At 40.1% G+C, this 24,317-nt stretch overlaps 1 protein-coding gene across 12 annotated transcripts in view; it reads left to right on the top strand.

The window, feature by feature from the left end:
* Positions 1-24,317, top strand: part of FMN1 (formin 1) — a 498,278-nt gene that overhangs the window by 372,733 nt on the left and 101,228 nt on the right. For 11 of the 12 annotated variants that reach the window (XM_025295965.3, XM_044925241.2, XM_025295966.3 and 8 more), the window contains one exon: positions 16,355-16,447. In XM_025295965.3, the coding sequence (XP_025151750.3) occupies positions 16,355-16,447 (93 nt within the window). Of the gene's footprint in view, positions 1-2,256; positions 2,610-16,354; positions 16,448-24,317 lie in introns of those variants that run through there. The other variant, XM_044925240.2, reaches the window with a different exon arrangement.

Genomic DNA, 24,317 nt, shown 5'->3' with positions numbered 1-24,317 from the left:
TATCTTTCCTTTTCTCCTTTGCCTTTCACTTCTCATCTTTTCACAGCTATTTGTAAGGCCTCCTCAGACAGCCATATTGCTTTTTTGCATGTCTTTTTCTTGGGGATGGTCTTGATCCCTATCTCCTGAACAATGTCACGAACCTCCGTCCATAGTTCATCAGGCACTCTGTCTATCAGATCTAGTCCCTTGAGTCTATTTCTCGCTTCCACTGTATAATCATAAGGGATTTGATTTAGGTCATACCTGAATGGTCTAGTGGTTTTCCCCACTTTCTTCAATTTAAGTCTGAATTTGGGAATAAGGAGTTCATGATCTGAGCCACGGTCAGCCCCCAGTCTTGTTTTTCTGACTATATGGAGCTTCTCCATCTTTGGCTGCAGAGAATATAATCAGTCTGATTTCGGTGCTGGCCATCTGGTAATGTCCATGTTTAGAGTCTTCTCTTGTGTTGTTGGAAGAGGGTGTTTGCTATGACCACTGCGTTCTCTTGGCAAAACTCTATTAGCCTTTGCCCTGCTTCACTCTGTACTCCAAGGCCAGATTTGCCTGTTACTCCAGGTGTTTCTTAACTTCCTACTTTTCCATTCCAGTCCCCTGTAACAAAAAGGACATCTTTTGGGGTGTTAGTTCTAGAAGGTCTTGTAGGGCTTCATAGAACTGTTCAACTTCAGCTTCTTCAGCATTACTGATGGGGACATAGACTTGGATTACCGTGATATTGAATGGTTTGCCTTGGAAACTAACAGAGATCATTCTGTCGTTTTTGAGATTGCATCCAAGTACTGCATTTCAGACTCTTGTTGACCATGATGGCTACTCCATTTCTTCTAAGGGATTCCTGCCCGCAGTAGTAGATATAGTGGTCATCTGAGTTAAATTCACCTATTCCAGTCCATTTTATTTCGCTGATTCCTAGAATGTCGACGTTCACTCTTGCCATCTCCTGTTTGACCACTTCAAACTTGCCTTGATTCATGGACCTAATATTCCAGGTTCCTATGTAATACTGCTCTTTACAGCATCAGACCTTGCTTCTGTCACCGGTCACATCCACAGCTGGGTGTTGTTTTTGCTTTGGCTCTGTCTCTTCATTCTTTCTGGAGTTATGTCTCCACTGATCTCCAGTAGCATATTGGGCACTTACCGACCTGGGGAGTTCATCTTTTAGTGTCCTATCTTTTTGCCTTTTCATACTGTTCATGGGGTTCTCAAGGCAAGAATACTGAAGTGGTTTGCCATTCCCTTCTCCACTGGCTCACATTTTGTCAGAACTCTCCACCAAGACCTATCTCTCTCTGGTGGCCCTACACGGCATGGCTTAGTTTCACTGAATTAGACAAGGCTGTGGTCCATGTGATTAGAGTGGTTAGTTTTCTGTGATTGTGGTTTCAGTCTGCCTGCCCTCTGATTCCTTTCTCAGTGCCTACCCTCTTACTGGAGTTTCTCTTACCTTGACTGTGAGGTATCTCTTCACACAGTGGTATCTGCTCCAGCAAAGTGCAGCCGCTGCTCCTTACCTTGGACGTGGGGTATCTCCTCACGGCTGCCACTACTGACCTTGGACATGGGGTATCTCCTCTCGGCCACTCGCCGCTCCAGCGCCGCGCAGCCACTGCTCACCCAGTATGTCTGGTTAAATGTCTGTCTCCAACATTTACCAGTGACAAAAGTGCAGATACTCAATATTTTGAAGGTATGAGTATTTGTAAAACCCATAAAGGTGTTTTGTATGGTTAGAAACCACCCTGTCTCCTGTGATCAAAGTGCAGCTCACTCTAAAATCCCATCTCTGTGGAAAAAGAAGGGGCTTCCCAGGTGGCTTAGTGGTAAAGAATCTGCCTGCAATGCAGGAGATCCAGGTTCCATCCCTGGGTGGACAAGATCCCCTGGAGTAGGAAATGGCAACCCACTCCAGTATTCTTGTCTAGAAAATCCTGTGGACAGAGGAGCTTGGCAGGGTACAGTCCATAGGGTTGCACAGACATGACTGAACCGACTTAGCATGCATGTTGAAAAACAAAGATGTCCATAGGATTGGAAGGCCAGGGAATTGGAGGGTTGCCTTCCTGTGAAGTGTCTGCTCTGCACTAGGTCCAAACTTTGTGAAAATTGAGCTCCTTCTTCATTATTCACAGGCCACACTTACTCACAGTCGCAAGCACTGTGAGATCAGTGAGGCTCTACTGAAGCTATGGGAATGCCCCAGAGGCCAGACTTCTTCAATTCACTTATATTCTCTTCCTACCCATAAAGGTCTGTATCCATCTCTCCTTCTGAGAGAGATCCAAACTCCTCTTCCTCCGTTACAAAAGACAGAATCCCATTTCCCTGAAGCCAGAATGTTCCTGAGGCCTCATCTGGAGATCCTGAGATGTTTGACTCCAAGAATGTTATCAGAGACTTGTTTCTAATTATTACTGTCCCCTTTCCAAGAATTCTGAATCTAGCTTTTGAGATGTTTTTTAAAAAACATATATCTCATATCTGAATAAATGAATAGTAATGAAAATGACATGGTATCCAGTCTATGTGTGTTTTCCCTAGCCCCTGCCTCTATCTGTCTAGGTGTATTATACATATAAAGATGTATTTTTGTGTGGTTGTATACGTATGCACTAGAGACAGATTCGGAGAAGGCAATGGCACCCCACTCCAGTACTCTTGCCTGGAAAATCCCATAGACAGAGGAGCCTGGTAGGCTGCAGTCTGTGGGGTCGCGAAGAGTCAGACATGACTGAGCGACTTCAGTTTCTCTTTTCACTTTCATGCATTGGAGAAGGAAGTGGCGACCCACTCCGTGTTCTTGCCTGGAGAATCCCAGGGACGGGGGAGCCTGTTGGGCTGCCGTCTATGGGGTCGCACAGAGTCGGACATGACTGAAGCGACTTAGCAGCAGTAGCAGCAGCAGAGACAGATTCATCTATTTCTGCTTTATTGACTATGCCAAAGCCTTTGACTGTGTGGATCACAATAAACTGTGGAAAATTCTGAAAAAGATGGGAATACCAGACCACCTGATCTGCCTCTTGAGAAATTTGTATGCAGGTCAGGAAGCAACAGTTAGAACTGGACATGGAACAACAAACTGGTTCCAAATAGGAAAAGGAGTACGTCAAGGCTGTATATTGTCACCCTGCTTATTTAACTTATATGCAGAGTACATCATGAGAAACACTGGACTGGAAGAAACACAAGTTGGAATCAAGATTGCCGGGAAAAATATCAATAACCTCAGATATGCAGATGACACCACCCTTATGACAGAAAGTGAAGAGGAACTCAAAAGCCTCTTGATGAAAGTGAAAGTGGAGAGTGAAAAAGTTGACTTAAAGCTCAACATTCAGAAAACGAAGATCATGGCATCTGGTCCCATCACTTCATGGGAAATAGATGGGGAAACAGTGGAAACAGTGTCAGACTTTATTTTTCTGGGCTCCAAAATCACTGCAGATGCTGACTACAGCTCTGAAATTAAAAGACGCTTACTCCTTGGAAGGAAAGTTATGACCAACCTAGACAGCATATTCAAAAGCAGAGACGTTACTTTGCCAACAAAGGTTCATCTAATCAAGGCTATGCTTTTTCCTGTGGTCATGTATGGATGTGAGAGTTGGACTGTGAAGAAGGCTGAGCACCGAAGAATTGATGCTTCTGAACTGTGGTGTTGGAGAAGACTCTTGAGAGTCCCTTGGACTGCAAGGAGATCCAACCAGTCCATTCTGAAGGAGATCAGCCCTGGGATTTCTTTGGAAGGAATGATGCTGAAGCTGAAACTCCAGTACTTTGGCCACCTCATGAGAAGAGTTGACTCATTGGAGAAGACTCTGTTGCTGGGAGGGATTGGGGGCAGGAGGAGAAGGGGACGACAGAGGATGAGATGGCTGGATGGCATCACTGACTCGATGGACGTGAGTTTGAGTGAAGTCCGGGAGTTGGTGATGGACAGGGAGGCCTGGCGTGCTGCAATTCATGGGGTCGCAAAGAGTCGGACACGACTGAGCAACTGATCTGATCTGAGAGACAGATTCTATCAGGGCACTAATAACTGTACTGCATGCATATAAGTGTATTCATTTTGTAGTTTACTTGGTAGTTTATTCATTTATTTAGCAGCTACTCTTTGAGTGTCTTGTTTAGACTACACATTATATCAGGTGCCAGGGAGATAACAAAGTACAGTGCTTCTGCCTAATGGAGAAGACAACCAAATAATCGTGAAAATCATAGTTACAAAGGGGAAGTACACCATGCTGTGAGATTGTGTAATGGAGAAGACCTCATTCATATAGAGTGGCGAGTCAAAAAGAAATCCCAGTAATGTGCCCTTAGAGCCGAGATGAAAATGATGACTAACCACTAACCAGGCTCTGGTTACCCAGAGGATAGAGGAGAGTGTGTACATAGGTGTATGCATGATAGGTTGCTTCAGTCATGTCTGACTCTTTGTAGCCCCCCAAAAATCCCCTCTCCATGGTACTTCCAGGCAAGAATACTGGCGTGGGTTGCCATGCCCTCCTCAAGGGATCTTCCTGTCCCAGGGACCAAATCCGCATCTTTATTGGCAGGTGGGTTCATTATCACTAGCACCACCTGGGAAAGCTGGAGGAAAGATCACTGGCTAAAAGTACACCCTGATGATGGGAAGGAACTGATGGAGTTTGAGGAACTGAGAGAGGGCCACTGTGGCTGGAGCACAGAGTGTGGTGTGGGGACAGAGTGAGGCTCGGGAGGAGCAAGAGTCAGCTTATGCAGGGCCTGGCAGTGGCCAGTCTCTAAGAGCTGGTGGGTTTAAGCAGGGGATTGGCATAATCAGATGTGTATTTTATGAAGATCACTGTGACTCCAGTGTAAAGGACAAATCTGGAGGAAGCAAGGGTGTGGGAGAAACAGCCAAAAGGGTGTCTCAGCAGTCTGGTCAGAGTGATGGACTGCAGAGCACCTGTGGAGATGGAGCTATGGGATATACATGTACATGCAGGAGTTAGAGTCCCACAGATGGGACCGAAATGTTTATGCAGACATTGTCTAGCAAGAGATCACCACATGAGAAAAGAAATGTTCAAAAATTTGAGCATTTAATGGCTGAGTATAGAAAGATGAGGCTGCAAAGGAGACAGAGCAATTGAGGTAGGAAGAAAGTCAGGGATGCTGGACCCAGAGCCAAGGGACAAATTATTTCAAGATGGGCACATGGGTGACAGAGTGGACTCCTGCTGGGTGGTGAAAGTTTTTTTTAAGACAGTGACAATAGGGGGGATTCACTGGTAACTTGAGGGTATTCTTTCCCTTGTCATAATTGGGGTGAAGTAAATTTCAATGGGTCTGGGACTAAGTGGTAAATGAGAAACAGAAAAAGTGAGTATGGGCAAATTTTAAAGATGGTTTGGCTGTGAAAGAAATCAGGCTATTTATAACATAGTGATTTGTTGTTTACTAAACACATAAATATTAGGAGAGTCAACTTGTTTAAAGAATTTGTGGGCCTGTTATTGTTTCATTGTTCCTGGAAATGAGAAGAATAAAGCCATGTACAGTATGTATTCTAACTAGGCTTAGGACTGTTTGAATATTTTAAATGGATAAAGAATAGTTTGAATAGCATTTTACTGCTCAGTATACAAAATGCTTTTTCATGTACATCTCATTTAGTCCTCAAGAATTTTATATATCAGAAACTAAGAATCAGAGAGGTATTAAATAACTTTCCAAGCCAATAAAGAGTGAGGAAAACTAAGAATAAGTGAATATATCTTTAGATTAAGAGTAGTTCAAAGAGAAAAAAATTTTTATGTATTAATTATCTATATGTGTATATATTACAGATATATAGACAGTGGTCTACCACAATTAAAAAATATGCCAAAGCTCTTGTTTTAATTTGTTAAAAGTTAACAAAATTATTTCAGTCCCTTGCTTGTATTTCTCTTAAATACAACTATTTGTTTACTAAGTCTTTTATTTTTATAACATTTATTGGTATTTCTGAAGACTAATATGTTTGATTTCTCAAATACATGTATATTCCAAACTCATTTTCCACTTCACATCAATGGTTTAATAAATATTATTGTAACAGTTATAATTAAGATATAACTGGACCTGAGATTTGAAAAATTATTCTATCTTGTAAAAGAAGCACAGATTGGATATTCTTTACTTACATGCTCATTATAGTTCCAGTTTAAGGCTCAGAGTTTCTAATTAACTTTTCTATAATAGGTTTATTGAGATACATATAGATGCCATCTAATTCACCTTCTTAAGGTGTGCAGCTCAGTGATTTTTGTTATATTTGCAGAGTTGTACAACTATCAACACACTCAATTTTAGAAAATTGTCCTTACCCAAAAAGAAGCCTCATGTCTTTTAACCATCATCCCAGTAATCTTTCTATCCCTCCTTCTCCCAGTCCTGGGCAACCCCATACTCTGCTTTTTATCTTATTTGTTGTTCCATGAGTCACCAGGGAAGCCGTAAATTCTCCCATTTCCAGCATCAGAATCCAAGAACATGAAATAGGCACTTTCTGTTTGCAGCTTTTGTTGTTTATTTTTAACTTGTTTACTTTAAACTTTCAACTTTAAAGTATAAGCTGATACTTTCCTTTATGTAGCCCTCTTTAAAAAATGAACATGCAGAAAGTAGCCACAAAATAGCATTCTCATTTGTGCCAAACCTTTAACAAGCAAATTTTTTAAATTACTGACATTTTACTGATTTTATGTATGATTTGCCTCCCCCATAGAAGTCCTTGATTTGAATTAGCTCAGTGTTTTTTATATCTTTTTTAATGCATTGGATGTAATATAATCCCCCAGCCATTCAGTTCAAGGCCAATACCATGAAAAGATATTGTATAGGTTCATCACGCTAAGACTGCTATTTCGATTTCTGAATTTGTTTTTACATTTATCTTAATAAAAGTATGTTTGGGGCTAGATAACTTAAAGGTCTGTGTGTGTATATGTCGCTTGATGTGACGTGCACTGGGAAGAACACTATATACTGTCCTGCTGTTACTAAAGAGAAGCCTTGAAGTACAGTATGTTACTGCTGTTCAGTAGTTCAGTGGTGTCTGACTCTTTGCGACCCCGTGGACTGCAGAACACCAGGCTTCCCTCTCCTTCACCATCTCCCAAAGCTTGCTCAGCGCATGTCCATTGAGTCAGTGATGCCATTCAACCATCCCGTTTTCTGCTGTCCCCTTCTCCTGCCTTCAATCTTTCCCAGCATCAGGGTCTTTTCTAACGAGTTGTTTCTTCGCATTAGGTGGTCTAAGTATTGGAGCTTCAGTTTCAGCATCAGTCCTTCCAATGAATATTCAAGATTGATTTCCTTTAGGATTGACCGGTTTGATCTCCTTTGCAGCATTATAGTAAATAACCCATATGTTTACATGCAGTTCAGATTATGAGAAACAAGTTACTGTGTTCCATTCCCATTATAGATTTTTGTTGGGGATCCATTCAGTACAATGTCTGAAGGCAGAGATTTTAGTCTTTTTTGTTTTTTCCCACTGATGTATCCCTAGTATTGAATACAGTTTGTGGCAGACAGTTGGCATACAGTGACTATTTGGTGAATTGATGTATTTATTGAATGAATTTCTTTAGAATAAACTCCTTAACCCAGCAGTCTATGCTCTTTATAATCTAAATCTGACTTGCATCTCTCACATAAACCTCACTGGTGTAGTATAAACATTTGTTTTAGTCTCTTAGTTCTTTTTTAAAATCACTTTCTTTTTATTGAGCTGTAGTTGATATACAAAGTTGATATACAACATTCACAATGTTTAAAGGTTATATTCCATCTCTAGTTGTTATAAAATATTGATTATATCCCCTACGTTGTACTATATGTATATCCTGTAGCTTATTTTTTTAAACATAGTAGTTTCTACATCTGGAGAAGGCAATGGCACCCCACTCCAGTACTCTTGCCTGGAAAATCCCATGGACGAAAGAGCCTGGTAGGCTGCAGTCCATGGGGTCGCTAGGAGTCGGATACAACTGAGCGACTTCCCTTTCACTTTTCACTTTCATGCATTGCAGAAGGAAATGGCAACCCACTCCAGTGTTCTTGCCTGGAGAATCCCAGGGATGGGGGAGCCTGGTGGGCTGCCGTCTCTGGGGTCGCACAGAGTCGGACAGGACTGAAGCAACTTAGCAGCAGCAGCAGTTTCTACATCTTAATCCACTACTCCTATATTGCCAGGCCTTGTGTCCCTCTCCACACTGGTAACCACTAATTTTTTCTCCATATCTGTGAGTCTGTTTCTTTTTTGTTATATTCAATAAATTGTTTTATATTTTTAGATTCCACGTGTAAATGTATCGTACAGTATTTATCTTTCTCCATCTAACTTATTTCACTTAGCATAACCCTCACCAAGTCCATCTGTATTGTTGCAGATGGCAGGATTTCAAATTTTTATTCTTTTTATGGCCGTGTAGTATACCACTGTGTATATATATACTACATCTTCATTCATCTGTTGATGGACACTTAGGGTGCTTCCATATCTTGGCAATTATAAATAATGCTGCTTTGAACATTGGGGTGCATGTATCTTTTAGAATTAGTGTTTGGGTTTGTTTGATTTTTTTTGGATAAATGCCCAGGGGTAGATTGCTGGGACATATGGTAGCTCTATTTTTAGATTTTTGAGGAGCCTCTATACTGTTGTCCATAGTGGCAGCACTGGTTTACATTCTCACCAACAATATGAGGGTCCCTTTTTCCCGCATCATCACCAACGCTTATAATCTGTGATCTCTTTGATAATAGCTATTCTGCCAAGTGTGAGGAGGGTGTCTCATTGTGGTTTTAATTGCATTTTCTCTGATGATTAACAGTATTGAGCATCTTTTCATATGCCTGTGGGCCATCTGTATTTCTTTTTGAAAAAGTGTCTGTTCAGGTCTTCGGCCCATTTTAAAAATTGAGTTGTTTGGGTTTTGATGTTGTTGTATGAGTTGTTTATATATGTATCTATAGATAGATAGATAGATTAACTCTTTATCAGTCATATCATTTGCAAATATTTTCTCCCATTTATTAGGTTGTCCTTTTGTTTTGTTGATGGTTTCCTTTGCTGTGCAAAAGCTTTTAAGTTTAATTAGGTCCCATTTGTTTATTTTTGCTTTTAATGCCTTTGCTTTAGGAGACAGATCCAAAAATAATATAGTTACAATTTATGTCAAGAAATGTTCCGCCTAGGTTTTCTTTTAGGGGTTTTATGGTTTCCAGTCTTATATAAATATAAGGTCTTTAATCCATTTTGAGTTTATTTTTGTATATGGTGTTCGAGAATATTCAAATTTATTTCTTTACATGTAGCTGTCTTGTTTTCCCAGCACTACTTTTTGAAAACAGTGTCCTTTCTCCATTGTATATTCTTACCTCCTTTGTCTTAGGTTAACTGACAATAAGTTCATGGGCTGTCTGTCCTGTTCCATTGATCTATGTATCTGTTTATGTGACAGCACCATAATATTTTGATTACTGAAGCTCTGTAGTATAGTTAGACAGCATGATTCCTGCAGCTTGGTTCTTCTCTCAAGATTATTTGGCTATTTGGAGTCTATTTTTGTTTCTATACAAGTTTTTAAATTATTTGTTCTAGTTCTGTGAAAAATGCCCTTGGTATTTTGATAAGGATTGCATTGAATTTTTATATTGCCTTGGGTAGTGTGATCATTTTTAACATCATTAATTCTTCCAGTCCATGAACAGTCTATCTTTCCATCTGTTTGTGTTGTCTTCAATTTCTTTTTTCAGTGTTTTATAGTTTATCCCAGTGTAGTTCTTTTACCTCCTTAGTTAAGTTTATTCTTAAATATTTTATTTTTTCCAATGTGATTATAAATGCAGTTGTTTCCTTAAATTTCTCTTTCTGAGAGTTCATTGTTAGTGTTTAGAAATTCATTAGATGTCTGTATAAGAAATTTTTTGATGTATTGTTGAATTCAGTTTGCTATTTTTTATTGAGGATTTTTTCATCTATATTCATCAGTGATTTTGACCTGTAATTTGTATATGTGTTATGTCTTTGTATGATTTTGATATCAGAATGATGCTGGCCTCATAGAATGAGTTCAGAAACTTTCCTTTTTCTGCATTTTTTTTTTTTAATAGACAAGGATAGGTGTTAGCTCTTCTCTAAATGTTTGGTAGAATTCGTCTGTGAAGCTGTCTGGTCCTGGACTTTTATTTGTCAGGAATTACTTTTTATTACTGATTTACTTTCATTACTGGTAATTGGCCTGTTCATATTTTCTGTCTTCCTGGTTCAGTCTTGGGAGATTATACATTTATAGAAATTTGTCCATTTTTTCTCCGTTGTCCACTTTATTGGCATATGTTAATAGTTTTTCATACTCTCTCAGTTTTTGTGTTGCTTTAGCAATTCTCTGAGTTAGTTCTTTAAACATGGAGCTCAGAGAAAGGCTAGGGATCTTATAAAACTGAATAACAAGTAGAATTGCCCAGATCCAAGGAGAGGTTGAGTAGGAATTAGGTAAACAGAGAGGGGGAAAAAGAGGGAATCCCAGATTTAAAAAGCAAAGCCTAGATGCATCTTTATTTTTCTCTGAAACTATATTCTGACTTCATTACAAAGACCATAAGTCCTTCACTCATACAGAAAAAAATGTGTACCCTGTTTTCCCTAAAAATGCCCATGTACATTTGATCTGTTAAAATGATTAAACATGTATCAGATTTTGATGAATTATATGTAGGCCTTGCCTCTGTATCCTTATAACCTACCCATGCTTTTTAAGTGACTCAATAAGCTTTATTCCTTGTTCTTAAAGGTTAAAAAACAAAAAAACAGACAACCACTTAGAAACTTAACAGTCTAATATTTGAAATCTCAAAACATTCAAAGCTATATCTTTCCTTCCTCTAAAATATTTGACAACCAACCTATTTTTTAAGTTTTTTTTTAATTGAGGTATATTTGATGTACAATAGTATATAAGCTTTGAGTATACAGCATAGTGATCCACAATTTTTAAATATTATACTTCATTTATAGTTATTATAAAGTATTGGCTATACTTTATATTTTAAATGCTTCATCAGTACTTAACCTTTAGTTAGTATCTCAATTTAGTATCAATAATTTTATTATATAACATATACATATATATTCAACCTTGGGAGATTATACATTTCTAAAAATGTGTCCATTTTTTTCTTGGCTGCCCATTTTATTGGCATATATTAATAGTTTTTCATACTGTCTCTGTTCTTTGTATTGCTTTAGCAATTCTCTGAGGTAGTTCTTTGAGCATGGAGCTCAGAGAAAGGATAGGATAGGATATTATCAAGTATTTTAGAGAATGCTTTCAATATTTCATCTCTCACAATGATCTATTAGTAACTAACTTCAGGAATTAATATATTCTTTAATTCTGTCAAATTTAATAGAAAAAGGAGAGAGAGAGAAAGAATCCTGGGTGACTTTGGCTTCTAATGTTGGAACTCCTGGCACAGCCCTACGTGAGGCAGCCTTGGTGGTCCAGCAATATTGTATAAGTGTCTCCTGGTTGGACAATTAATGACATGGGGCTTTGTCAGGGACCTCTCTCCTTTATGCACTGCCAGTCTCCAGTGTCAGTGTTAATTAGTCTTCGGGTCTCCTGTTTGTCTGCTCGAATGCATCCTGGATAAGCCAAATTAATAAGTGGGAGCCGGCCAGCTGCCTGGCCATCGAATATAGCACTGCACTCAGACAGTCAGAGGGCAGCCCTGTGCTTTGATCGTGTGGAAAAGTTTAATTCTAACAGGCCACGTGGGAGGCTGTGCCCGTTGGGGTGCAAAGAGGACCTCGGGGCCCAGCAGGGAAGCTGCTGTCCTTTGGACTGGTTTCAGTGTTTCTCATTTCAAACCCGTGAGGCTCGGAGGCCCCAGACACTTACTTCACATTTTGCTGCATCTTTCCCCCGGGAATTTCTTCCTTGAATTCTCATAGTGGGTGGTAGATCATCAGCAAGGGAACAAAAATCATTATCTCTTTGTTCCTAACAGGAGATTTGCACTGAGGTGTATTTTCATAAATAGAGTGTGTAGAATTTGTAGTACCTAATCTCCAGCCATGACTCTCTTGCTGTTCTGCGTATGACATGTTTCCCAACCAATTTTACAAAGTTATAAAACTGACAGATAATATATTGGATGCCACTTGATAGTGCCAGGCATTCTGCAAACCACTTTACATGCATTGGCTCATTTAATTCATGTATCTTGCCTGTAGGGCTTCCCTGATAGCTCAGTGGGTAAAGAATCTGCCTGTAATGCAGGAGACCCTGGTTCGATTCCTGGGTCGGGAAGATCTGCTGGAAATGGAATAAGCTACCCACTCCAGTATTCTTGGGCTTCTCTTGTGGCTTAGCTGGTAAAGAATCTGCCTGCAATGTGGGATACCTGGGTTTGATCCCTGGGTTGGGAAGATCCCCTGGAGAAGGGAAAGACTATTGTGCCTGTGAGTAAGGGGGTCCCCGTTTTGCAAATGAGAAAAGCCACAACCCACCTGCACTCAGGTAGGTGTGGATCCAAGCACCAGCCTTTTACCACATCACTCCCTGGCCAATCTGGGGAGTTTGATGGACACCATGGGCTCTGTCATCTCAGCCAGCACAAAGGGAGAACCACAGTGATCAACCCTTTTAATTCAGGCAGAGACAGAGGTTTTGTTTGTGTAATTGAGAAAAGAAGCTCTACGTTGGGCTTTGCTTTGCCTAGGAAGAAATAACCTTGAAGAAATTACTGTCCTGGCTTCAGTTATGTCCTTTTACCAAAATACAGGCCTGCCTCACTGCATATTATTTGTGTTCATGAAACATAGTTCTCTATAAATGAAACTGTTGGAATATGAATGCAGTAGAAGACCAGTTAATTTGAAACCCTCTCCCAGTTTATATTGTGAGAATAAATATGGCTTCAGAATCATAGTTTGGTATCATCAGAAAAGTTTATGTGGTCATAAAAGTTCATTGGAAAATGTCAGTTCTTGAAAGTAGAACTCTTCCAAAGTCTGTCTGATCAGTCTCCTGCATCTTAGTCTGCTGTCACAACTATTCAGTCAGGAGAATAATCTTTGCCACTTTCCTGGGCCTTCCAGCATGAAGTGGTAGATGTTTGGGGGATACTTTAAAATACACTAAGCACTTTCACATCAGCTTGGGACAGTCACAGTGTTTCACTTGGACCTGTTGATGTACCTAGGGAGGAAGGTGAAAGTGTTAGTTGCATCTGACTCTCTGCGACTCCATGGACTGTAGCCTGCCAGTCTCCTCTGTCCATGGGATTCTCCAGGCAAGAATACTGGAATGGGTAGCCATTCACTTTTCTAGGGGATATTCATAACCCAGTGATCGAACCTGGGTCTCCCGCATTGCAGACAGAATCTTTACCATCTGAGTCACCAGGGAAGCCCCAGGAAGGAAGGAAAAAGTAGAGACAAGGAAGTCATATTACACCCCTGGAGAGCTCACTCAGTTGGGGTCAAAATTGCTAAATTTTTTTTTCCACTTTCCTTCACATAAGAATCTTATTGAGGATATCTGATGCTTTGGCCAGATGCATGGAGGTCTCTGGACAAGTTTGGGGATGAGTAAATGAAACCTGCATGGTGATTTTGCAGGGATTAATATAAATAGACAAATATAATAAAAGGTAAAACATAAATGCTGTCTGGAAGATAGATGTTCAAAAGATACAAAAACTTTGGATTGGAAGGGTTTTATGGTAGTGGTGGCATCTCAGAAAAGCTTTATTAGGATGAATAGGATTGTATCAAATGCACTAGAAAGTATATAGGGAGTGAGAGCAGGGTGGACAAAGAACCCCATGAGTGGAGGCATGGAGCTGGCAACACCCGTTGATATAGTTTGGAAACGTTGTATAATTTTGGTCTCATTAGTCAAATATATGGGAAAATATAAAGCTGAAAAAGGGAAAGGCCTTAAATCTCAGCCTGGAAGTTTGAATTCATTTGAATGAGCAACAAGAATCCATTAAGAGTTTCATCTTTTTCTGTCCTTTTGCCTTTTTGTTTTCAGTGGATGATCTTGCATTTTAATCCATAGAGACCACAAAAAACTTAAGTTTCAAAGTTAAGTTTTGATCTCCTCTCCCTTAGAACAAAAAAGAATAGAACAAAAACACTACATTCTCCTCTATCTACACTATCCCTCTTCCCTCTCTCTCTGATAGCTCTAGCCCAAAGTCAGTATTTTGATAATAGAATAGTGATAGGAAGGGAGGTACTTATCATTTTGGTCACAGTAAAAATAAAAAAAAGGAATGCACATACTAATAAAGCTTTTAGGAGTTACATGACTAGGTAACCTATGAGAAATACAAAAACAGAGGAGAAAAGGACAACTCTCCTTTTTCTTGCTCTAACAACTGGCTGGATACTGATGTAGAGGACCCACTTAGGGTGAAATACAATGACATACTTCCCTGGTAGCTCAGTAGGTAAAGAATCTGCCTGCAGTGCAGGAAACCTGGGTTCGATCCCTGGGTCAGGAACATCAGGAAATGGCAACCCACTCCAGTATTCTTGTCTGGAAAATCCTATGGACAGAGGAACCTGATGGGCGATAGTCCATGGAGTCACACGAGTTGGACAGAACTGAGCGACCAAACCACCACCACAAATTTTGGACATGTTGATGTAACATACATTTGAGAAACACTGGTAGAGTATTAGGTTCATAGGAGAGAACTAGCAAAGAGGTAAAGGAAAATCATACAACAGTAGAAAATTATTAAGTAGGTATTGTGGAGAGGACAGACATACTGACAAATAAAGGTAAAAGTGTAGGAGTTGGGGGAGAAATGTTTTGAAATAATGATGGACTGGTTTTAAGGTATTTGTTCCAGATAAGATGGATCATTAAAAAAAAAAAAGAAATGAACCTTTGCATCCCAGCAGGCAAAGTTTTCCTAGATGGCACTAGAGTGATTATCAGAATACTTCACCATAAATATTCAAAATAAACTCTATTAAAAACTTTTGGAAAATAACTATGTCAATGGGAAGAGCCTGCATTTAGGCCCTCGTGTCCTGTGATCAGCCTCATGATCCCAGGAGGGAATCCCTGGAGGTGATTCTGAGGTTGCAGCTGATGCTGAACTTGACAGAATTCCCTGCCGTCATGCTTTCATCTGCAGTACAATCTGATAGTCTCCCAGAGTCATCTAGGATTTCAGCAATCTAGGTGGCAATATTGTAAGAGAAAATGTCAAGTAACTAATTTCGAAGGACCTCTTTTGCCTTTTCTGTGTTTCAGGGCTGTTGTGCTTGTGGATCACTTCACATGTTCATAGTAAACATTCTGGGATGCTGGTTTTGGAAACACCAAGTTCTTGTATACAAATTTCCCGACATAAATAAAGTCATCCTTTCTAACCGTACTCTTCCAAAATACCTTCCTTTGTGCTTCAGTAAATTCCTCCAAGAGTATGCCTTTCTCTATTTTTTTGAACCATTTATGGTGATGTGTTTATGGTGAATATCTGGTGCTTTAATATATTCTCTTGAACAATGGCACGTCAGTAATGGCCGTGATCAACAGACAAAAGTGATCATGACTCAGCTCTAGCTTGGGAGAAATGAAGCCTTTTCTTCTACCCAATGCATTTCTGCCACTGTACAAACATATCAAAACTTTGGGAAAATGCCCCTTGTCTGGGTTAACTGCCTTTTGTGACAGATTTCTTACGGGTTATTGTAGTTTCCATGTCACCAAATGAAAACTATCTGAGAGGTCTTGATTACCAAAAAACAACTTATGGAAAATTCTGGATATCCTGTCTGTAGTAAATCATATTTAAAATGATTTCACATGTTTTAGTAAAATATTAATGGGAAGGGTAGGTGAACAAAAGTGAAGAGAGGTTTGATCCTCCCCAACCTGGCTTCCCATGCTGTGTGGTGGTTCAAGACCTGGGAATTTTTGCAACATCTATTTTAAGCTTTTGGACTATGAATCTGAAGAGGATCTGGGCTCTTAATTTGCTAGGACTAGTCTTTACGTTGCTTTGCCTCTCTTTTCGAGAGACCAAAAAGCAGCGTTTTTCACCTGTGCAAAATTGGAAGTTTTGCTGCGTTTCTTTAAAAAAATTAAAAAAGGTTGAAGGTGATGCATTTCCCTCTTCCTGAAAAAAGGTATAGAATGAGTAATAATTTTTGTTTTTTGGTTTTGCTTCTTGCCCTGTAATTTGGATAAATAGTGATGGGTAAGGATTTCACACTTAATGCAGAGCACAGAGCATGAGTTCAGCAAATCTGTGTTCTAGAGGAAGTCTGACTGCCACCTTCTCTTCACAGCAAGTGAGAAGCAGATGGCAGTCGTGTGTAAGGAGTCGCCAAAGGAGTATCTGCAGCCGTTCAAGGACAGCCTCGAAGAGTTCTTCCAGAAAGGTAGGAGATGTGACATTCTGAAACGTACTCCTGTCCCCCGTCTTCTCTGAGCCCCACCACCCTGCACATCCTGCCTGAGCCCCGGCAGCGCCAAGGATTCCATTAGACCATCTTCCCATGGAGGATCTATGCGCAGTGTAGATGAAGTTGTCGTGTAACCTTTATATCACCTTTCAAATGTGCTGTAATAGTTTAAATCCTTTAACATTACTCCTGTTTCTATAAACTTCGTGAGGGAAAGCTTTCTCTTTGTCTCTTGATGGTTCCCCAGAGGATCCTCAATACCTGTGAACTGACAAGTGACGGCCATGCAAGGCTTACGCAGTCGTGTAGGCGGGTGGTGATTATCTTTCTGGTTTTATGAGCGTAACAACTTGGAAACTGGTATTGTATTTTCCATTCCTTTTCAGAAAGGAAAATTGGGGCCAGGTGAATGTCACATATCCAATCACTTGGCACCCATCGGCCCTCAGGGGTTAGCAGATGGAAGTGATATACATGAGACCCAGTACTGACTTAAAAATCGTACCAAATTATGTTCCTTCCTCCATGGTTTTGGCAGGACTGGGGAACTTTTGTTGAGCCCTGGTAGTGAGTATGAAAGTTTAATGCCTTTTGGATATTTCCTATTCTGGTTTCTCAAATCCAACTTATGATGTGAAACAAAAATAAGTGTGGGGTGCAATTTTCAGTTGTAAAAGAAATAACTCATGGGGAGTGTAATGTACAGGATGGTGACGGTAGTTAATAATCCTGTACTGTGTATTTGAAAGTTGCTAAGAGAGTAGGTCTTAAAGTGTTCTCATTGCACACACAAAATTTGTAACTCTACATGGACGGATGTTAACTAGACTTACTGTGATGATCATTTCACTATTTATATATGTGTGTGTGTGTGTGTGTAAAATCATTATGTTGTACACCTGAAGCTAATGTTTTACATCAGTTATATCTAAATAAACAAAAAAAAGTGCGTGGTAGTAAGAGGGGGCTTTTGTCTTTGCTCAAAAGCCAGGGGAAATGCATGTAGGAACCTTTAGTGGTTTATTAGCATGCTATTTCTATTTATTAATAAGGCCACATGATACCAAACTATCAACAAAAGACCTTTAAGCAGAGTAAATCCATAAAGTATGGCCAAACCACCTTGGGAACTGGCAGGGAAATTCTCAGTCCATGAGTCAGAGAAACTTCATTCCAACTGGCCCCTTGGTACAGAGTTCATTGCTCCCTTCTCCTGGATGAGGTCTCATTTGTGTTGAAGCAGAAGTCAGAGTTCTCTCTTGGCCACAGCTGAACCTCAAATATGATGGAAGTCCTGGCACCAGGCCAAGGTATCATTTTGAGAACAGATAGTAATACCAACATTTATGAGTTATATGGCTAAAATTAGATTTTATATGTGATTTATAAAGTAGATGCATTGCTTTTTTTTAATTTATTTTTTTTAATTGAAGTATAATTGCTTTACAGAATTTTGTTTTCTGTCAAACCTCAACATGAATCAGACATAGGTATACATATATCCTCTCCCTTTTGAACCTCCCTCTCATCTCCCGCCCCATCTCAGTCCTCTAGATTGATGCAGAGCCCATGCTTGAATTTCCTGAGCCATACAGCAAATTCCGGTTGGCTATCTATTTTACATATGGTCATGTAAGTTTCCATGTTACTCTTTCCATAGATCTCACCCTCTCCTCCCCTCTCCCCATGTCCATAAGACTATTCTCTATGTCTGTTTTTCCACTGTTGCCCTGTAAATAAATTCTTCAGTACCATTTTTCTAGATTCTGTATATATGTGTTAGAATACAATATTTATCTTTCTCTTTCTGACTCACTTCACTCTGTATAATAGGTTTTCAAATATGTTCCTTTTTATGGCTGAGTAGTATTCCATTGTGTATATGTACCACAACTTCTTTATCCATTCATCTGTTGATGGACGTCTAGGTTGCTTCCATGTTCTAGCTATGGTAAATAGTGCTGCAAAGAACAATGGGATACACGTGTCTCTTTCAATTTTGGTTTCTTCAGGGTATATGCCTAGGAGTGGGATTGCTTGGGTCATATGGTGGTTTTATTCCTAGTTTTTTAAGGAATCTCTACCATCTTCCATAGTGGGTGTATCCATTTGCATTCCCCACCAACAGTGCAAGAGCATTCCCTTTTCTTCACACCCTGTCCAGCTTTTATTGTTTGTAGACTTTTGCATGATGGCCATTCTGACCTGTATGAGGTCATATCTCATTGTGGTTTTGATTTGCATTTCTCTAATAATGAGTGATGTTGAGCATCTTTTCATGTGTTTGTTAGCCATCTGTATGTCTTCTTTGGAGAAATGTCTGTTTAGGTCTTTTTCCCACTTTTTGATTGGGTTGTTTGTTTTTCTGGCATTGAGTTATATGAGCTGCTTGTATATTTTGGAAATTAATCCTTTATCAGTTGTTTCATTTGCTATGATACATTGCCTTATGTTTATTTCATGTATAGCCTAAATGGCCTAAAGAAGAGCACAAAATATTTCCTTTTGCTGACCTCAAATTAATAATTTCTACTTTTGACATATGTATAGGAAACTTGAAATGAGGTCATGTGTGCTTAAATTTCATTCCTTTTTCCCCCATTTCTGGATTTTTAAAAATGCTTTTATTGAAGTCTAGATGATTTACAGTATTGTGTTAGTTTCAGGTAGAATATACGTGTGTGTGTGTGTGTGTGTAAATATTTATATTCTTTTTCAGATTCTTTTCCCTTATAGTCTAATATAAAAGATTCAGTATGGTTTCCTGTGCTATGTAGTAGGTCCTTATTATCTATTTTGTATATAGTAGAGACGGAGGAGCCTGGTAGGCTGCAGTCCATGGGGTCGCTGAGAGTCGGACACAACTGAGTGACTTCACTTTCACTTTTCACTTTCATGCATTGGAGAAGGAAATGGCAACCCACTCCAGTGTTCTTGCCTGGAGAATCCCAGGGATCGGGGAGCCTGGTGGGCTGCCATCTATGGGGTCACACAGACTCGGAGACGACTGAAGCGACTTAGCAGCAGAGTGTATATGTTAAGCCCAAACTACTAATTTATCCCTCTCACTACCCTTCCTTTCTCCTTTGGTAACCATAACTTTATTTTCTTTGTCTGTGAATCTCTTTCTGTTTTGGAAATATGTTAATTTGTATCATTTTTTTAGGTTCCACATATAAGTGATAACATTTGATATTTGTCTTAACCTGTCTTATTTCACTTAGTATAATAATCTCCAAGTCCATCCATGTTGCTGCAGATGAGATTTTTCACTTTTTTATAGCTGAATAATATTCCACTGTGTGTATGTGTATGTGTATATGTATATGTATATGTATATATGTATATATGTAAGCTTCCTGAGTAGCTCACTTGGTAAAGAATCTGCCTGCAATGTGGGAGACCTGGGTGGTTGGGAAGATCCCCTGGAGGAGGGCATGGCAAGCAACCCACTCAAGTATTCTTGCCTGGAAAATCACTGTGGACAGAGGAGCCTGGCAGGCTGCAGTCCATGGGGTAGCAAAGAGCTGGACATGACTGAGTGACTAAGCACAGTATACACACACACACACACACACACACACACACACTCTCACTCACCACATCTTCTTTATTCATTTGTCTGTCAGTGGACATTAAGGTTGCTTCCATGTCTTGGCTGTCCATTTCTATTTTTAATTGCTGTTCTTTTATATCTAAAAAATTCTGCAGTGAGAATGCCTGGATATTATCAGTCTGTATGCTACAATGGCCTTATGATGTTTTCAAATTAGCTAGCATTTAAACAGAGAAGGCAATGGCACCCCACTCCAGTACTCTTGCCTGGAGAATCCCATGGACGGAGGAGCCTGGTAGGCTGAAGTCCATGGGGTCACTAAGAGTTGGACACGACTGAGCGACTTCACTTTGACTTTTCACTTTCATGCATTGGAGAAGGAAATGGCAACCCGCTCCAGTGTTCTTGCCTGGAGAATCCCAGGGACGGGGGAGCCTGGAGGGCTGCCGTCTGTGGGGTCGCACAGAGTTGGACACGACTGAAGTGACTTAGCAGCAGCAGCAGCATTTTAAAACACTTACATTGTGAATTTTATTCCTTTTGTTGGAAAAATATAAATATGAATAGATTTAGAACATTGAAAATCTTCTTCAATGCCTTGAAAAAGGATTTGCAAATTACTCTTGGGAATTCTGTCCTAATTTCTTCTCTACAAGGTTTCTTAAGAAACTATGATCTGTGGCGGATTCATTTTGATATTTGGCAAAACTAATACAATTATGTAAAGTTTAAAAATAAAATAAAATTTAAAAAAATAAATAAAAAAAATAAAATAAAACTCAAAAAAAAAAAAAAAGAAACTATGATCTGTTCTGAGAGTAGGAATGGAGCTGAGGCAAACTGAACCTTGTGTCAAGAAAGCAAGGATGTGGCCAGAGTAAGCTGTCCTAAGAAAGCCCTAGAGCAGCGGTTCTCAACCCTGACTGCATACTAGGATTGCCTGGGGGAGATTTTTTAAATTTCAACACCCAAGCCAAATTCCAGACCTACTTCCAGGATCTCTGGGGGTGAGACCAGGCATCAGCACTCTTTTTTTTTTAACTCCCCACATGATCCCAGTGCAGCCCAGGTTGAGAACCGCTGTTGTCAACCTTGGTTTACCTTTTAATGTGTCTTCAAAAATATTTCTTCAGAGCCCACTATGTGTTAGGCATTGCGACAGAAGCTGACAATCCTAAGATGAACCATAGACTCCTTGTCCCTCTCCCAGGGATCGACTCACTGGGGAAAGGTCTATAACTGAATAAAGAAGTCACCTCTTCTTTATCCACCAGAATGAAGGAAAGTTGGGAAGGACATAGGAATAACCTCAAATTATGGTTAAAACAAAGTCAGCCAAAATGAGACACGAAAAGAATTTGAAGGAAAATTACTGTTCCAAAAAGAATTTTTAAATATAAAAATAAACCTTAAACATTCCCAATATGATGTGGTGAAATAGAGCCACTGTTGAAATACCTGTTACTGTTGACTCATTACTGAACTGAGTTGGTCAAAAAAGCAGTCTAGATTTGTGTTGCCCAGGATGGTAGGCGCTGGCAACACGCAGCTGCTGAGCAATTGAAATGTGGCGGATCCAAACTTAGATGTGCCATAGGAATTAATCATACATCAGATTTTGAAGACCCCCAAAATATTTCTTCTTTTTTATATTGGTTTCATGGTAAATAGCATTTTTTTCCTATGTTGGGTTAAACTAATAAAATATATTATTAATCTTAATTGACTTGTTTTCATTTTAAAGCATGGATACTAGACCATTTAAAATTATGTCTGTGGCTTGCTTTGAACTCGATTGGACAAGCTGCCTAGAAGCATGATCCCTTGGCCTTTCCCACCATATTCCTTTATTCTCTTCTCCACGTAATTGTTTTACCTTCTGAGCTTATTGAATCTGGGTTATTGGGACCCAGTATCACAAACTCGCCTCTCCCCACTCATTCTCTGGATCTGGCTGTTTGGCTCTCAGATGTGAGTGCTTAACTGAAGGAGGTGATAGCATGCTGCTTCATCAGGCTGCCTGTCGGTGGTTCAGGGGGTGGGGCCTTGCTATATTGCAGTATATGCGAATGAAATAGCTCTTGGCTACTGTAGAGTTCCACATAGCAGTCCCTTTCTTCTGGAGATGGTTCATTGATTCACAGAAAATGTGGGATTTCCTGTCTACTATAAATATGCGTTATCCACCCTGGATAATCATGTTTTTATGGCAGTTATCACAAGTTTAGGTGTCATCTACTATGCTACTCATAAATAGCAACATTATTCCAAGTGATACTCAGTTCAGTCACTCAGTCATGTCCAACTCTTTGCCGCCCCATGGACTGCAGCACACCAGGCTTCCCTTTCCATCACCAACTCCCAGAGCTTACTCAAACTCATGTCCATTGAGTCAGTGATGCCATCCAACCATCTCATCCTCTGTCATCCCCTTCTGCCTTCAATCTTTCCCAGCATCAGGGTCTTTTCAATGAGTCAGTTCTTCACATCAGGTGGCCAAAGAAACAAAAATTGCTGCCAATTAAGCCAGGACTTGTCATAGATTACAAGATGTACCCCAGTATCAAAGATGCTAAAATATGAAAATTCCATCAATTTTGAAATTGATGTAATATGGTACTATAGTTCAGTTCAGTCTAGTCACTCAGTCATGTCCGACTCCTTGAAACCCCATGGACTGCAGCACACCAGGCCTCCCTGTCCATCACCAACTCCCAGAGTCTACCCAAACCCATGTCCATTGAGTCAGTGATGCCATCCAACCATCTCATCCTCTGTCATCCCCTTCTCCTCCTGCCTTCAATCTTTCCCAGCATCAGGGTCTTTTCAAATGAATCAGCTCTTTGCATCAGGTGGTTAAAGTATTGGAGTTTCAGCTTCAACATCAGTCCTTCCAATGAACACCCAAGACCGATCTCCTTTAGGATGGACTGGTTGGATCTCCTTGCAGTCCAAGGGACTCTCAAGAGTCTTCTCCAACACCACAGTTCAAAGCATCAATTCTTTGGTGCTCAGCTTTCTTCACAGTCCAACTCTCACATCCATACATGACCACAGGAAAAACCATAGCCTTGACTAGACAGACTTTTGTTGACAAAGTAATATCTCTGCTTTTTAATATGCTATCTAGGTTGGTCATAACTTTCCTTCCAAGGAGTAAGCGTCTTTTAATTTCATGGCTGCAGTCACCATCTGCAGTGATTTTGGAGCCCCCCAAAATAAAGTCAGCCACTGTTTCCACTGTTTCCACATCTGTTTCCCATGAAGTGATGGGACCAGATGCCATGATCATAGTTTTCTGAATGTTGAGCTGTAAGCCAACTTTTTGACTCTCCTCTTTCACTTTCATCAAGAGGCTCTTTAGTTCTTCACTTTCTGCCATAAGGGTGGTGTCATCTGCATATCTGAGGTTATTGATATTTCTCCTGGCAATCTTGATTCCAGCTTGTGCTTCTTCCAGCCCAGCATTTCTCATGATGTATTCTGCATATAAGTTAAATAGGCAGGATGACAATATACAGCCTTGATGTACTCCTTTCCCTATTTGGAACCAGTCTGTTGTTCCATGTCCAGTTCTAACTGTTGCTTTCTGACCTGCATATAGGTTTCTCAAGAGGCAGGTCAGGTGGTCTGGTATTCCCATCTCTTGAAGAATTTTCCACAGTTTATTGTGATCCACACAAAGGCTTTGGCACAGTCAATAAAGCAGAAACAGATGTTTTTTTCGAACTCTCTTGCTTTTTCCATGATCCAGCAAATGTTAGCAATTTGATCTCTGGTTCCTCTGCCTTTTCTAAAACCAGCCTGAACATCTGGAAGTTCATGGTTCACGTATTGCTGAAGCCTGGCTTGGAGAATTTTGAGCATTATTTTACTAGTGTGTTCACAGGACTTCTGTGGTGGTCCAGTGGTAAAGACTCCACCTTTCCAATGTAGGGGGCATGGGTTCAATCCCTGGGCAGGGAAGTTCTGCATGCTGCGTGGTGTGGCCCAAACAAACAAATAAAACAGGGGTTGGCAACCTTTTTGTGCTTCCCTGGTGGCTCAGACGGTAAAGCGTCTGCCCTCAGTGTGGGAGATCCAGGTTCGATCCCTAGATTGGGAAGATGCCCTGGAGAAGGAAATGGCAACCCACTCCACTACTCTTGCCTGGAAAATTCCATGGACTAAGGAGCCTGGTAGGCTACAGTCCATGGGGTCGCAAAGAGTTGGACACAACTGAGTGACTTCACTTTCACTTTACTATTGTGTAAGATGAGTGCAATTGTGCGGTAGTTTGAGCATTCTTTG

Source organism: Bubalus bubalis, chromosome 11 (assembly GCF_019923935.1).
Source record: "Bubalus bubalis isolate 160015118507 breed Murrah chromosome 11, NDDB_SH_1, whole genome shotgun sequence".
Lineage (NCBI taxonomy): Eukaryota > Metazoa > Chordata > Mammalia > Artiodactyla > Bovidae > Bubalus > Bubalus bubalis.
The sequence above is the reverse complement of the archived record's forward strand: the minus strand, read 5'-3'. Positions and strand labels throughout refer to the sequence as shown.